Genomic DNA, 16,147 nt, shown 5'->3' on the forward strand with positions numbered 1-16,147 from the left:
GTCTCAATTCCTTTTGAATTAAAGTCAGCAATCGCTTGAGAGTCCTCAAGATTTTCTCACGTGACTTTTGTACAATCCACCATCTTTCCTGTTATTCCCGCTTCTCGAGACGTTCGAGGTCAAGACGAGATGTCACATTGCCGTGTTGCTATTACACTATGTGCATATGTGAGTGACTATATTATTTACTTGTTGGCAAGAGACACGCTGCATCGCGCCGCGTCGATCCGGCGAGCAGTGAGCGTTGTCTCGTTGCGACTTGAAACACAATGCCGGTTAATCGCCAGATACCGTAACAGGGTCGATGGATTAAGAAATTTGACGGTATCGCCTCGTGTGCGCAGATGCTCGGGCAGACCTGCCGCCGCCGACTCGTCAAGTCTGAGCTGGCCGCAGGTAGAAAATATCGAACATCGGCCATTCCCAGAGAAGGAATAATGCGGGCGCGACGAGTCTTTTTTGTTCACTAAAGATTCTCTTCCCACCATTTTCTTCACAAGCATCAGGAGTTTAGAAACAAAATTCTATAATTTCTTTCATAATTTCGACATTCGAGAGTAAAGATATATATATATATATATATATATATAATCTTATTCTGTCTCTTATTAGGCAGCATTTTAAAAAAACAACACACAGTAAAGCTAATATGTATATTTAACATGTTTATTTAAATTAGTTAAACTTTTGTCTAGTTAAACTTTTAAAGTACTAATTTAAAAATGTAAAAACTGCTCATGTAAGTAAAAACAGAAATAAAAAGTACTAATAAGTAAAAATAGATATATATTTACATTTTCACATATAAAGTTCTTTACTGTATTCAATATTATATTTATATATTCGAGGGCCATGATACATATAGCTACATGTATAATTAATTAATTTATTTCATCAGCCGAATCAGTATATCTCTTTAATCAGAGTCATCACTGCCGAACAATTAACATGTGCGATTCCGTTGTATAAATATTTGCATAAATACTGATAAATACCAATCATATTGTGTATGTGGTAATAATTGCATATTACTTCTTCATGCTATTTAATATCAAATAATACATATAAAGCAAGTTATTAATCGAATATCATTATTAAGAGTTTTAATACGCGTTTACGATTACAATTTTACTATATATATTTTTCTCCAATTAAAAATATATTTTTACATAAAAGAATATACACGATTATGTTAATAATAAGTATTTAACAGAAAAAAGTCATGAGAAAAATGTGATCTAGAAAAATTTTCTTTTTTCCCTCATTCTTACATTATACCTCTTTCTCAGACTGCGGTTGCCGTGCAATTAACGTCACCCCATTGACACGATGCATTGGGGGAGCAGTTCTGATTATCCCGACCGTTCTTCGACCCTGAGTAGCGTTTATGTTACGTTGACATCTCGTTTGCAAAGTTAAAGAATCTTGCCACACTTGCGCGATATTATGTAAGAAAGTTTCATATATACTTAGAAAAGTTTAGCATTATCCGAATCCACGCTTTCTCCTCGGAAAGTTTTATCTAATCAAATTAGAGCGTTCTTTTAGCAATCCCCCCGAGAAATAACAATATGGTGAATTAAATGCGAGAATAGTGCGAGAAGGCAAAGTTCCTTCACGATATATGTATATATGCAAATAAAAAATTTTGAATAAATCGTTTGCATATTCAATCGTAATGATGGAAATATTTTCTTTTCGTTTCACACTTCTCGTAGATAATAGTTACACATAATCTGCGATACGTTTTCAAGAATATATGAAATTTTTATATTTTGAGAGTCTCTCGCGAAACGATATCAGAATAATTTTCGCGTAGCAAATTCGAGTCGCAAGTCGAATTAAGATGTCCCGTCCCGGGATCGTTGAAAAAATTCGTTTTGCAGTTAGAAAGACGAGCGGCGAATAAACTAGACGGCGGTGGAAAAATACATGTCCATGTGTGACACGCCTCGTACATTATTATCGCCACACGTGAAAATACGTATGCGACTGGAGGTTGCCACGAAGGGTTTTCGGGATGGGTGACGTCTCGAGGGGGAAATACGAGGACTCGGCGACGGGTATCCAGAGGGTGGAGTCGGGGTGCAGGGGCGCGGTAGGATACGAGGTGGGGCGAGATGGGGCGAAGAGCGCGGCGGGGACGGGGTGAGAAGGGGAGATGGCCGACCACGCGCGATCAATATACCAAAATACGCCGGCAACCCGCGCGCACATACATACGTGTACGCGTGCGCGCGCGCGCTCGCTCGCTCGTCGTGTTCATGTACGTAACATCCTCGGGACTCTGTCAATATATGCCCTCCACGTATGCAAATTGTAAATATAATCTAAGCGGGCCGTGTATACTCGCGACTGTGCGTGCACGTACGAATTGTAAATGTAACATCACGCTCGCGCGCGCCTACATGTTACGTATCGAAAATATTTGACGAGTACGTTTTCGAATTCTGGAATCTCTGTAAAGAAACTTGAGATGAGGCCTCGTTAGACGCGGATAATGCAATTCGAAATATACGAGTATATAGAATATACGCTTAAGAAAGAATATATACAAATTAAAAATTATCATATATTTTTTTTATCGTGACAGCGGACAGTAGGAAACTGGTAGTTTAAAATTAAGAAAGATGGTTTGCTTTGATATTTTTGTCACCATATCTTATTTTTATTTTAAGATAAAGTGGGAGAAGATACTGACAAAAACCAACTACGTATTTCAATTATAAACTTTACCTCGCGGGCAAAATTCTTAAATATGTGTGTGTATATATATATATACATATTTCATTAAAATGTATTACTCATCAAAATGTATATTCGTCAAAAAGTCTTTACCATAATAAAATATTCCATAATAATTCATCTATACAATTGTTCCCGGAAGTTAATTTAAATTCTGACGTGTACACACACACACACACACACACACACACACACATACACGTATCTATACAATTTTAACCAAGCGCGAGAACCGAGTGCAAAGAGTCAATACTTCGACCGCGTCAATAGTCGTACCTCTCGCGGTCTTCGACCAAACGTTCTTCCAGCGATCTTCAATATAAACAGCGAGCGACACGCCGCTGTGAGTAGCCATTTGCAAATATGTACGCGTAATAGAAACAAACGGTCGGTTTCATTCATGAAGTCAGTCGAAGCCGTGGTGCGACCAACGACGGGGAGCGACCGGAGAAGGATTCGAGGTCAGCATTCCCCCTCCTCCGCGATGACGATAATTTTAAAGGAAGATAAAGAGATATCGTCTTTTGCCTATGCGTATATCGACGCGTCGAGACATTAGCTGAGGTCAGCAGCACGATGCGAGTATGTTTGAAGGAGATGAATAAAGTCATAACGTATTCGGCGAACGAGTATGACATTACCAGCATTATATATGGAAGACAGTAGGCTATAAACTATCAATCAAAATTATATCAATCAATCACGATGACGTATTTTCTAGTGGATTGAGGCTATCGTTCTCAACAATGTTCGCTTGCGATTCTCACAAGTTTTGTCTCGTGTCTACGTTCTGAGAATCTAAAATTCGTGCCGATGTCTACGCCATTGTACGAGCGAAGAGCATTCGCCAGCTGGCACACGAAGTGTGTAGCGCCGCTGGCGATGCGAGCGTTTACCACCGCGTGTTTCGAGGGAAGAAATTTATAGTCGGGACGATCGCGGGGCTAGTGTCCGTACTGAAAACATAAAGGAGAATTCGCGGGCAACTCGCGAACCTCTACCAATTTCTCCGACGATCATTGTCATCCTACACACGGAGGGTCAAGGGAAAATGGATATATATTTTACAAGCTCGCTTTCTCGTTCCACGTATGCTCGCGTGGTCCACGTAAATATAAAGTAAGAAGAGAGTAAGAGAGGAGAAATAATAAGCAAAAGCAGATAATAAATGAGATTTTCTACGTGGAACAAAAAAAAATGTTCGACTCGAATATTCGAAAAATATTTGCATAAACGTTTTAAACATAAATACCATATAAAATAGAAAATTATATTGGAATCTAGTGATGCGTAAAGAATATACCGAATCTTTAGATTGTCAGTTATAAAATTTGCCTGTGATTACGTGAATTTTATATCAATTTTATTCACAAGGTTAAATATAAAATACGGTTTAAATATGAGATACGGTTATGTGTGTATAAATACATTCATACTATGTGCGTATTGCTCATTAAAAATAATATTCTATATTAAATATTTATGAGATATATTATAATTACAATATAACTAAAAATTTTGCAGATCTCGTATCCGCTAATTGAGAGCCTTTGAGCTTCGTCACTGTTACTTCTTACTTATTCCGGTACGAATTTAGATAATTTCTTTTTATTTTACATATATATAAATTATCTAATTATTTTAAAATTTTGAAACAAAATTAAAGTCTCTCTCTATCTCTCTCTCTTAGGATTTGTTCGAAAAATAGTTTTATTTAAAATCTAACACACAATAAAATATGTAAAATATAATTAAAAATCAATAAGGAATAAATTAAAATTATGTAAAAAAATAAATTATATATATATTTAAAAGAAATATATATTTTAAATTTTCTTCTGTTTTTATATAGGATAGCATTATTTTGGTAAAATAGATAAATATAAAAGTGTCTTTTGACATCACATTCACATTTATATGTTCATTTTTATACCTCAACTACGAGCATTAAATAGACGAATAGATATATAATTTAAAACATTAATAAAAATTACTCCATTAGTATCTTAGCAAATTGACAAGCCGCGCTGCACAGATTTGCTTGATCTGCGAAATGGCATTAAAAAAGCAATTCAATAGATAACTCCAAAAATGTTTGCAAATCTTCCGCAATTCAGTTAATAAATTCGTAGAGACGTCAATAAAGTACATATAAAAACTATAAAAATTAAGATTTTGAATCGTTTGTGTATTTTTTATAATCTATATCCCCGATTTGAGTGTCACTGGAGGACAATGATTCCGCTACGAGCGCGTGAGCCAAGTAATGTGTCATCGATCTCCTAGACATCTAAACTTTTTAGTTTACAAAGCATATATTTAATTCGTCTTACTCGCTTCGCTTTTGTCTTCTAATTTTCACAATTATCATTAAGGCGTAAATTCGCTCTTCCTCCGAAATACACGATACCCGATAGATATACATTTTGCGCCTACCATAATCGGACGTGGATAGATATATAAAAGTTGTCAGTCAATTACGCGCATCGCTCTGCTCTTTCTTAAGACGCAATCCGCGGAAGAGATCGGCAAAACGCGACGGCGGAGCCGACGTTTGAGCGCCACTGTCGAACAATAACTTGGTGCTGCTGCGAGCTCTCAAAATGGCTGTCCTCAGCTATTATTACTTCGGAGAAAAAACAAATGACGACGCGCTCACGCTACGCGAAGCGAAGAGGAGAGACAGAGAGCCAAGGCCCTCGGTATAACGTATCTTCGTGTGCACGCGATTGTATGGGTGCCACGTATAATATACGCGTATATACACGCACAGTCGACGTTTCTCTCTCTTTCTTTCTTTCTCTTTCTCTCTTCCTCCTTCTTTCTCGTATCCTCACTCACTACGGACCGTACCGAAAACATCGGAACACCTTACGTGTTTCCTGAAACTCGCTTTATCGAAGCGATAACGCCGGTGGTTTGCGCGAAAACAAAAACAAGCCAGTAAATAATGCGACGATCGTGCAACTTTTCCCTCTTTCACCCCGTAAATATATGTAACGTGTATATGTAGCGTAGTACGCTTATTTATATATATATTGCGCCGCGACGCGCTCCGACGCCGATGTGGGAAAGGCGGAGGAAGAGGAGCCTTGATAGCAGACACCGCTGACGATTACGACTGCGAGGATCAGTATCGTCGCCGGATAACACCACATCGTATATCACTGAATCGCGTGATGGGGATTATTGTTGCGGCCGCCTTCCCTTCGATCACACGTCACACCACGAGGAGAGGAGCACTCCCCGGCCACTTGGGTGGTGGACACGGGACGATACATCCCGGCGTACCATAATTCCTCGCGATGCACACGCGTTCGCGTCGACGTTAAACACGCGCGCGCTTCGCTCTAGCCTCGCGCGTGGAGCGGCATAACGCGGCACGGCATGGCACGGCACGGCACGGCACGACACAGCACGACACGACACGACACGACACGACACGACACGACACGACGATATGGCACGGCACAGTGGAAAGACGAAAAATCTTTCTCGTCTCTCCGAGAGAGCCTCGATCGCGCGCGCAACGAGCGTGTATGACCCACTGTTGATAACGCCAATCAATTCGAACACACGCCGTTTTTTCTTTTTCTCCTTCTCTCTCTCTCTCTCTCTTTCTCTCTCTTTCTTTTTTACCGCTTTATTCGCGTGACCTTCCGCGCACGAAACGACGGCACTTTTTTAGCGTACACATATACATGCCTCTCTATACGTGCATGTATCTAGAGGATACACGCACGTACACACGTGTAGGCGACACGCATCAAGAGGATATATACATAACCCGTGCTCCGAATACGTATTCACTTGAGGATAATTACTTTTCTCCTTTTTTCACAACACTATCCTCCCGAATTTTGAGATCACACGGACAGTGTGAGAGAGAGAGTACACACATATATATATATATATATATATATATTTATAGATATACCGATATATATATCTCTGTATATCTCATCACTTATCGCGTCTCGTCTCGAACGAAGAGATTGAGAGCGGGCTTCGTCAAGTAGATACAAGACGCGCGCGAATGTAACGCGAAGTTAGCTACGGTGACTCTCGACGCGACGGCGTAAAACTCGCGTTGTCGCACGAACGTATGTGCGCGTACACGCGCGACGATACCGAGACCACGATGTCCGGTCGGGAACATCGATACTCACGCGGAATTACGACTCGCGATATATACGAGGCATACGCGTTCTCTAAAATACACTCGTTAGTTACACTCGGGCCATGTAACGCAGACGGAGCTGGGTTTTGGCTCCTTCTCACTGCACTACACTACTCAGAGTGACGTCACCGTGGCGGGAGAGTAGCGAGGCTCGCTGACTAGCATCACTGTCCTGCCGTCTGGTGGGGGAGCGAAGTAGGAGAGCGGAACGAGTCTACATAGAGTGGCTCGTAATCGCGATCGTCGCCCGCCAGGCCGCGCGTCGGGTGGGGGTAAAGGAAAGAGAGGGGAGAAACATGGCGGGCGGGCGGGCGCGCGCGCGCGCGCGGTCGCCTCGCTTCTCAATATACATTATAATATACTCTAGTAACGATAATGCAACGTCGTTAATTTATTATACTTTGCAACTTAGAAAAATAGTCCTGGCTAGAGTAGCCGCGGCCGCGTCGCGTGCGCTCTCTCGCGCGATCGATCCTTCAAAAGCGATCGATATTACTACGTGCGTGCTTGTGTACATTTGACATATACTCTACATATATATGTATATTTATCTATATATATATATATTTTTTTTTTATCTATTATAGACATAAATGTATAAAACGCAGTTTGTGTAAATAAACGCGCCTATAAACTATGTGCAGACGAATACAGAATGACTATTGGATCGTTACTGTGTATCGGTTTTTCGATTACTCTAATCCCACTTATAAGGTATAGGAATGCCTTTCGTCGAGACGTATTACCCGGAAGGGCATTAAGATAAAAGCATGTGTATATTCATGTAGGAGAGACGAGAGACTCTTTCGAATCGAAGCAAGGACAGGGGTGGAAAGGACTCGAGACTCTGTCGGAGGGTAGGGATAACGGGTCGAACGAGCTAACCCGAACCCCCGAGCCGCGCCTGTGTCCCTTTCGTCCCGTATCCGCTGCTCTCGCTCGATCATCGTATTCCTTCTGTGTCTCCGTCTCTCTCGCTCTCTCTCTCTTTCTCCGGCGTTCGCCCTTCTCTCCGTTCTTTTCCTCGCCGCTCCTACTCCGCGGCTAAGTTACCCGTCCTCTTCCTCCTGTACCACTACCACCGTCGAGTCAAATCTCATCCGCCATCTTTGTTAAGCGCTTTCCGCACCTTTCTCTCTCTCTCTCTCTCGCCTTTCCCTATCCCTCGCCTCGTCCCGCTCGCTCTCTCTTTCTTGCTTCAGGGCCGGTTTAGAGGCAGCCAATTACCCGGGGCATCGGTACTTTCTATCCGAGAATAAAGACGGACAATCGGATTATTACGAAAATAAAACTACTTAACTCCGTGACGTTCCCTCTAATCAAGGAAGTAACGATCAAACAAACGTGCCAGTCTGATAGCGCGTACGAATTAATGAAGCGTGCGGGTGGATAAGCGTTTTCCGCATAAGCGATGTAGATTCGATCCCGAATAAGACTTTTACTCCGAAATTTTCCATTATTCCAAATGACTTTCGAAATGTGAGCTCTCGAAACGAAATATTCGCTATGACGAATACCGTGTTTGCTATTAATCACTTCTCGAGCGTCAAATTCTTTAATTCTTAACGAGTCTGATTCAACCACGTTTTGTAATCGTTGAAATCATTTCGTATAAATTTACACAAATTTTATTTTGTCATATAATATACGATTTTCTTCAAGACCAGTAAAACAGAATACTCCTAGTTTATCGAATTCCAAAGAATCATAAGAATACGACGACGCTTCAAAGACATTCCTATTTAAAAAATTAATGTTTATATACGTATATATATATATATATTTTTTTTTATACTTTGCAACTTAGAAAAATAGTCCTGGCTAGAGTAGCCGCGGCCGCGTCGCGTGCGCTCTCTCGCGCGATCGATCCTTCAAAAGCGATCGATATTACTACGTGCGTGCTTGTGTACATTTGACATATACTCTACATATATATGTATATTTATCTATATATATATATATTTTTTTTTTATCTATTATAGACATAAATGTATAAAACGCAGTTTGTGTAAATAAACGCGCCTATAAACTATGTGCAGACGAATACAGAATGACTATTGGATCGTTACTGTGTATCGGTTTTTCGAACACTCTAATCCCACTTAAGGTATAGGAATGCCTTTCGTCGAGACGTATTACCCGGAAGGGCATTAAGATAAAAGCATGTGTATATTCATATTGTATGTAATGACGATCCGCTCGTGTGACTTGTCGTTGGGGGTGAAGGACGCGCTAGCTGCGTGCCTGCGCACACAATCGCCATCTTGTCCTCGCCGAGATCGACGTGTCCGGACGGGGCCGTTGTTATATGTCCGATGCTCGCGCGAATCATCGTCGTCGCTCCTCTCCGAGCGTCGTCGTGCATACGTTCCACGTCGCATGTCGTGCGTTACGCGACGTCGGGCCCCGCGACGACAGTAACGTCCGTTCGTGCGACCGCAGGACGTTGCACGACTGGAGAGAAAGCGATTTCCGTTCCGCAGCTCTGCCTCGTCCGAAAACGGACGCGTATTATTTCGTTATTGGGAGCGCCGTCTCGCGTTGCGTTGTCTCACCCAATTCGCGTTCCTGTGTCCTCTGCGAATAAATTTCCCGTTATTTTTGTTTTTCTCCCCTCTCACCCATACTTTTATTCGTTTAATTATCGAACGGATTTCAAGGATGTATATGTCATATGTCAAACATTGAAAAAAACATGAAAATTTCGTAGACTGTTCTATTATTTTTCTTTTGAGTATCTATGCAAAACTTGAGCATAATTTTCTTAACGATTTGGAAATTATTTAAGTTTAAAGTTAGTATTAATTCTTATAGAAAATCGCGTATTGTAGCATTTATTGATAAATTTGACAAGGAAAAAACCTTGCTAACGAAATAAAAATTTTCACATATATTAAGAAATCTCTAATAAATATTTGTGCAAAATTTGATTTAGATCCACTTATTCGTTTGAAAGTTATTTACTAAAAATTGTAGGAAAATATTATCTTTCTCTCTCTCTCTCTCTCTTTTTGCAAATTACTCGTCTTTTTTGTTCCTTGCAATTGATTTCAGGGAGTATTTACGATCAAAAGTTTTTGTTATAAATTAGGAAAAATATTAATTAATTTTTTTTTTTATGAAGATGTTAGAAACCATATAATTTTGTGATATTTTAATTCTTTTTATAATCCGGATTTATTTATTTGACTTTTCAAACAGTACAAAAGTAAGAAATATGTTTTTTTTTTTAATTTTAAGTTTTTTGCTATTATTGTACAGCCAAAATATCCTTAATTTGACCGAGCTCAGAATTCCCGATGCTTTTAGATTAATATAGATGCACGTAGAAAGCGATCCGTACTTTTCCTTCTAATGTATATTATCTTTAATGAAATATCTTTAATCAATAAAGATAAATATCACTATGCATATTTTTTTTATCTTGTAATTTTTCTCAATGTCAATGATATCTTATTTTTGTCGAAAAGAATGTGATATCAAAAAAAAGAAATGTATATTTTTCATAACGCGATAATATTTATTTTATTTCACATATCGCCAAAAATCAATGATAAAAGAAAATATTCATTTATATGTATATTTCTATTTAAAAATGTAGTTAGCGCGCGCGCGCGCGCGCTCGCACGTCATCGTTTAACACTAATGTACATATGTTGTCATCGCACCATTATTACAATCCAATTTCATTGCGATAATCTACTCGTCACTTAGAGTAATGGAAATTTGTAAAATTGCCAACGTAATTTATCGAACGAATTCGAATCGAACGTAAGAAACGAGGACATGTGGACACACGACATTAATAATTCAAATGAGCATGTTGTCGCAAATACGTCTACGAATCGTGACGTTCTTAATCCGCGAGTAGATATTACATCTTAATTCATCGCGCGTATATCCGTTATCGAGTCACGAAGTTATATCGCTTGGCGGTTTCGCTACAATTATCTCAGGCCTTCTGTGGGACTGATTAATGATAGCACTTATCGCGCAGCGAATAAAGCTCTGCTCGTCATTGAAGCGCCTATTTCGTGTTCTTCGTATGTCCGAAGGTTACGACATGTACATATACGTAAACGCACGAGACGAGATAAATCGAGTATATTAGCATCGACTGTTTTTTTTTTGCGCCAAACGATAACGGCGATATGTATAGCGCGACCTGATAATTTATCTATAAAATCGCATTTTAAATGCATAAATATATAAACTTGGTCTCTCTCTCTCTCTCTCTCTCTCTCTTTCTCTATCTATCTATCTATCTATCTATCTATCTATCTATCTATCTATCTATCTATCTATCTATCTATCTATCTATCTATCTATCTATCTATCTATCTATCTATCTATCTATCTATCTATCTATCTATCTATCTATCTATCTATCTATCTATCTATCTATCTATCTATCTATCTATCTATCTATCTATCTATCTATCTATCTATCTATCTATCTATCTATCTATCTATCTATCTATCTATCTATCTATCTATCTATCTATCTATCTATCTATCTATCTATCTATCTATCTATCTATCTATCTATCTATCTATCTATCTATCTATCTATCTATCTATCTATCTATCTATCTATCTATCTATCTATCTATCTATCTATCTATCTATCTATCTATCTATCTATCTATCTATCTATCTATCTATCTATCTATCTATCTATCTATCTATCTATCTATCTATCTATCTATCTATCTATCTATCTATCTATCTATCTATCTATCTATCTATCTATCTATCTATCTATCTATCTATCTATCTATCTATCTATCTATCTATCTATCTCGCTCTCTCTGTGTGCGCGTCCTTTTCGGTTTTTGCCAAAATAATCGCAGTTGTTACGCAAGTTGGATATAAAAATAAGGGAAAAATGAATGCGCCTATCCATGTGCCCGTTTATCATACTTATCTTTGAAACTTCAGGATTTTGTTAGATTCTTTTAACGATTCGCGTATCGAGACTACCTGCTTGCGCGCGCGAAAATGGCGGCGGTTTCCGTTGAATTTATGCGCAGTTACAAATCTTAAATTTCATATGTGGCGACATCTCCCGATGCGATGCATCGATTACTAAGATAAAATTACTACTTATTAACAGCAGATAACGGATCTGCCAGCCGTTATCCATCGTCGGATCTAAAACTATCTTGAAATTCAAAAATAATATTTTTAATAACGAGGATGCAAAAAGATAATTTCTGTTTTTGTATTAATTACATTTTATAGCGCACAAATATATAAAGACATGCATCGTTTGAAAAAAAAGAAACATCCATTTGTCTCACTTGGCGACTGAATATTGAGCAAACAAACGCAGATATTTTGTATACGGTAGAATAAAAGAGCATGCTCGTCGCCAGCGTATAGATTTAATTGTTTCGTACATATATTACGTCGCGATGTCAAATTAAGACCTTCCTGAATCTTGCCTGATTTATTTGCGTCTGGCGCGCGCGCGCGCGCGTGTGTATACTTACATCCAAGTTCACAATACGAAGCGTTCGTAGAGAGAGGGAATGAATAATGAATGACAAATATTCGGAGTTTGCGGAAGATTCGGAGGAGCCATCCATTACGTCGTCGGATCCAAACGAGCGGAAATTAGCGCGCCGGATCCGTATTCAGCGACGTCTAGAAGCGCTAACTAAGTGAGAACGTTTTTTTTTTTACATTTGGTTAAATACATTGCATATTATATATGCAAGTTGCAAAATTAATGTTAAATATACAAATACTTTTTTTCTTATTCCCCCATACATTCCCCTATTCAACTGCGCGTACTCTTTTTGAAAATAATATAATTCGCTTGCCATGTAAATTGATTTATATTGTAATATTCAACATTAAAACTATATATATTTATATATTTGTAATGTTAAAAGATTGGATACTATTACCGTATAATGCCAGGATTGTTATTCTTGCAGAAAAACAGGTCCTAAAGATGAAGAAATTGTCGAAAAAGCGCCTATTGAGAAGCAAATATTTGCTAGTTTTGAACTTTTGGATAAATTATCGGTGGAAGGAGACGAAGTGGTTGGTGTAACAAATGCTTTTATTTTATTTTACGTTAATTTAATTTTTTTTATATACTTACGATATATTATATTGATATCAGTAAAGAAATATTGGATTAAACGCGATTTCATTAAAATATACAGGTATCTTCCGTGAAAATCGCAAACGATGCTAGAGAATTACAAAGACGGAGAGAAGAGCAGAAAATCAAAAGAGAGTTGTTTCAAATACTCGAGGAAGACGAGGAGGAATGCATGAGAAGGTACAAGGAGATCAATAAAAAATGGTCGAATATTCTTGCGTCTAAAGATCCGTTAGATATACACGCGGAAATGGAAGCTCAAAATGCCAAGTGTTTGGATATTATGGAGAGAAAAGACGCTGTTATCGCACAATTGCGACAAGAATTGGAGAACGCCGATCTCAAATTTGTTAATGATCAGAAAAATCAGAATGAAGATATAGATTTATTGATCAATAGAATGGACAATCAAGTAAGATATAAATATAATTTTTTTTTGGGGGGGGGGGGGGGAATACTCTAATCAAATAAGTATATAATTGATTCAAGATATTTTATTTAGATGAACATCATGACTAAAGCTTACCGTCGCGAGTTGTCTCTTATTAACGACGTAATCGAATCGGAGCGTAAAGTATTGCTGGAAAATATGACGGAGAAGTGGGAAGCGTTATACAAAAGATTACAGGAGGATAGTCTCGTGGGATTAGACAGACGAAAAGAAATAATGCGCGAATATGAGGAGGAGATGAAAAGAGTCATAATCGAACATCAGGAAGAGTTCCGAGCTCAGAAAATCAGTTTTGAACTTGAGATTCAAAAGCTTCGACAAGAGGTGCAGAGCACGAAAGCGTTGTGTTTTATAAACATTGAGAAACTGGACTACAGTTACGCCGTGCTTAAACAACGAGAAGACGAAAACACTATAGTAAAAAATCAACAAAAGAGAAGAATCAATAAGTCAGTATTAAACGTAAATAGATCTAGTTTAGAAATTGATAAATTAATTAGTTCTAAGCAATAAGTGGATGCTTCTTTTACAGACTTCAAGATATTATCAATACTCTAAAAAAGAATTACGCAGAGTTAGAAGAAAATACGAGACTTGAGATACAAAGACTTACTGACCAACTTATAAAAGCACATAAAAATATCTTGGATTTAGTGGAAAAGTCTAATCATTTTACGAGTGTTAATGATAAGAAATATATGCAAATTTGGGACATGAATGCGAAAAATACAAATGAATTGCTCGATAAGGTATGCATTAGACTTTTCGACAAATATTGATATTAAACTAATACCACGTTTCAGATTTTAACTATTGACAAAATTATATATGAACAAGCGTTAGGCCTGGAGTGGAATCCACCTGAGAAAACTTTATTAAAAAAAGAAAATTTGCCGTCTTATTGTAGTGTGATGTGCACTATAGAAGAAGGTAGCACGATTGACTCTATTTTGATCTATTTCGCATAAAATTTTTTTGTCGTATACATGCTAGCATTTTTTAAAGAAAATAGAATGGCTGAGGAAAAAAAGACAATATGTAAATCTTACAAACCGGCGAATACCATTGAGGAAATCAATTTAGAAAGGCGATTATTAAATCATATTATAAAGCAGATCGCCGATAGTTGCGATTATCTGATCGAAAATAAATTACTCGAGTTGCTTTTACCTTACACTGCGAAGGATCAACTAATTATACGATTAGATAATGTGTTTCAGGTAAATATACATATAATAGATATTCCATTTTTCATTTCATTATAATTTATTTTTATGTATTATTAGGCACTGAACGTGAAATCCGAAGAGGAGCTTGGATTTCTCTTAAATTTCTTTCTACCGTATGCGTATTGTCCCACATGTAGCAAGGATATAAGCATATCTATTTGTGATAAAACTGTTGTGATGAAATCTCCTTCTCCAAAAATGGAGTACGTATAATAGATGTGATTACATAATCAAATAATGTATAAAATAATGTGAAAGCAAAATGTATATTATTTGAGATATTAGCATTGAACAGTTAGACGTCTGTGGGGTTGCCGAAGAATTTACGGAAGATGAAGCTAAATTGATTGCCGACGTGAAAGAAGTAATCTGTGACGAGAAATCATCTAATCCCAGCAACGATGTAAGCATAAGTAGTTCATCTCCAAGTCCTCTAACTGAAACGTTGCTTCCTATTGCGGAACGCACCTCAACTTCTTTTGCATCCATTAGCGATATTGTCAAAGGTACGTGTACTTTTGAATTTGGCTAATAATTAAGAGTTAAAGAGAATTTCATATTGTGTGATGAAATAATATTATTAATTTTATTTACTTCATTTATAGATGACGATCAGATGCAACGACGCTTATTGTGCGACAAAGGACACTTGCTTGAAATTGAAGCTACGTTTGTCACTAGAGCTTTACGGGAATTTGTGGAAAGATATCATTTTGTTAAATGGCAAGAGATACCACAGACTTTCCAAGAAAAATTAACAGCGAAAAAAACGGTCGTATCTCGAAATATGACAATTCAGGATATAACAAATTTTTGGAAACGATACAGTGAAATTTTTCCAGCAAAAAAGGAGCGACTTTGGGATGGCTTATTAATCGGACTTAAAAAATATCATAAAGTATTAAAAGAAAGACATCAGTTGAATGTCGAAACGGAATCTTTACGAAAGCAGAATGCGGAATTACGTCGTTTATTGAAAACATACATAATCCAGGTAATGTTAAGAAAAAATACATATGAATAAACGTATATACACTAAATATCACGTTACATTGAAAAATGCTTGAAATTACTAGCTATTTTGCATTTTTTTTAGCCTGAAGGTGATACATTATCGCAAGATGATGCACAATCTGTTTGCGACAATTTAAAATGCAATTTACGCACAAATTAAACTTATTTTACTTATCCTAAATAAAAAAAATTTAATATATAATTCTCAACATGAGAAACCACAGTATAATGTAAATATACATATAAATTATATCACTATATGCGACTATTGTTTAAATTGCGGTAGTTCGAGCAGCGATGGACTCTACAACTTTCGTTGCTCAATGGGATTAACATCAATATCAATATGATTAATTAATGCATATCAATATACATTTGTTTGTTTTCATATATTGCTATATATATATATA

The 16,147-nt window shown here is 37.5% G+C and overlaps 1 protein-coding gene across 1 annotated transcript; it reads left to right on the forward strand.

The window, feature by feature from the left end:
* The first annotated feature begins 12,312 nt into the window (after positions 1-12,312).
* Positions 12,313-16,140, forward strand: LOC115239705 (dynein regulatory complex protein 1). The gene is made up of 11 exons (XM_029814376.1): positions 12,313-12,591; positions 12,871-12,979; positions 13,105-13,455; positions 13,546-13,943; positions 14,027-14,243; positions 14,298-14,424; positions 14,500-14,714; positions 14,781-14,926; positions 15,009-15,229; positions 15,329-15,717; positions 15,820-16,140. Exons 1-11 carry the CDS (start codon positions 12,467-12,469, stop codon positions 15,895-15,897), a joined length of 2,376 nt encoding a protein of 791 aa, XP_029670236.1. The 5' UTR covers positions 12,313-12,466; the 3' UTR covers positions 15,898-16,140.
* Positions 16,141-16,147: the final 7 nt, after the last annotated feature.

This window comes from Formica exsecta, unplaced genomic scaffold (genome assembly GCF_003651465.1).
Source record: "Formica exsecta isolate Colony F162 unplaced genomic scaffold, ASM365146v1 scaffold393, whole genome shotgun sequence".
Taxonomy (NCBI): Eukaryota; Metazoa; Arthropoda; class Insecta; order Hymenoptera; family Formicidae; genus Formica; species Formica exsecta.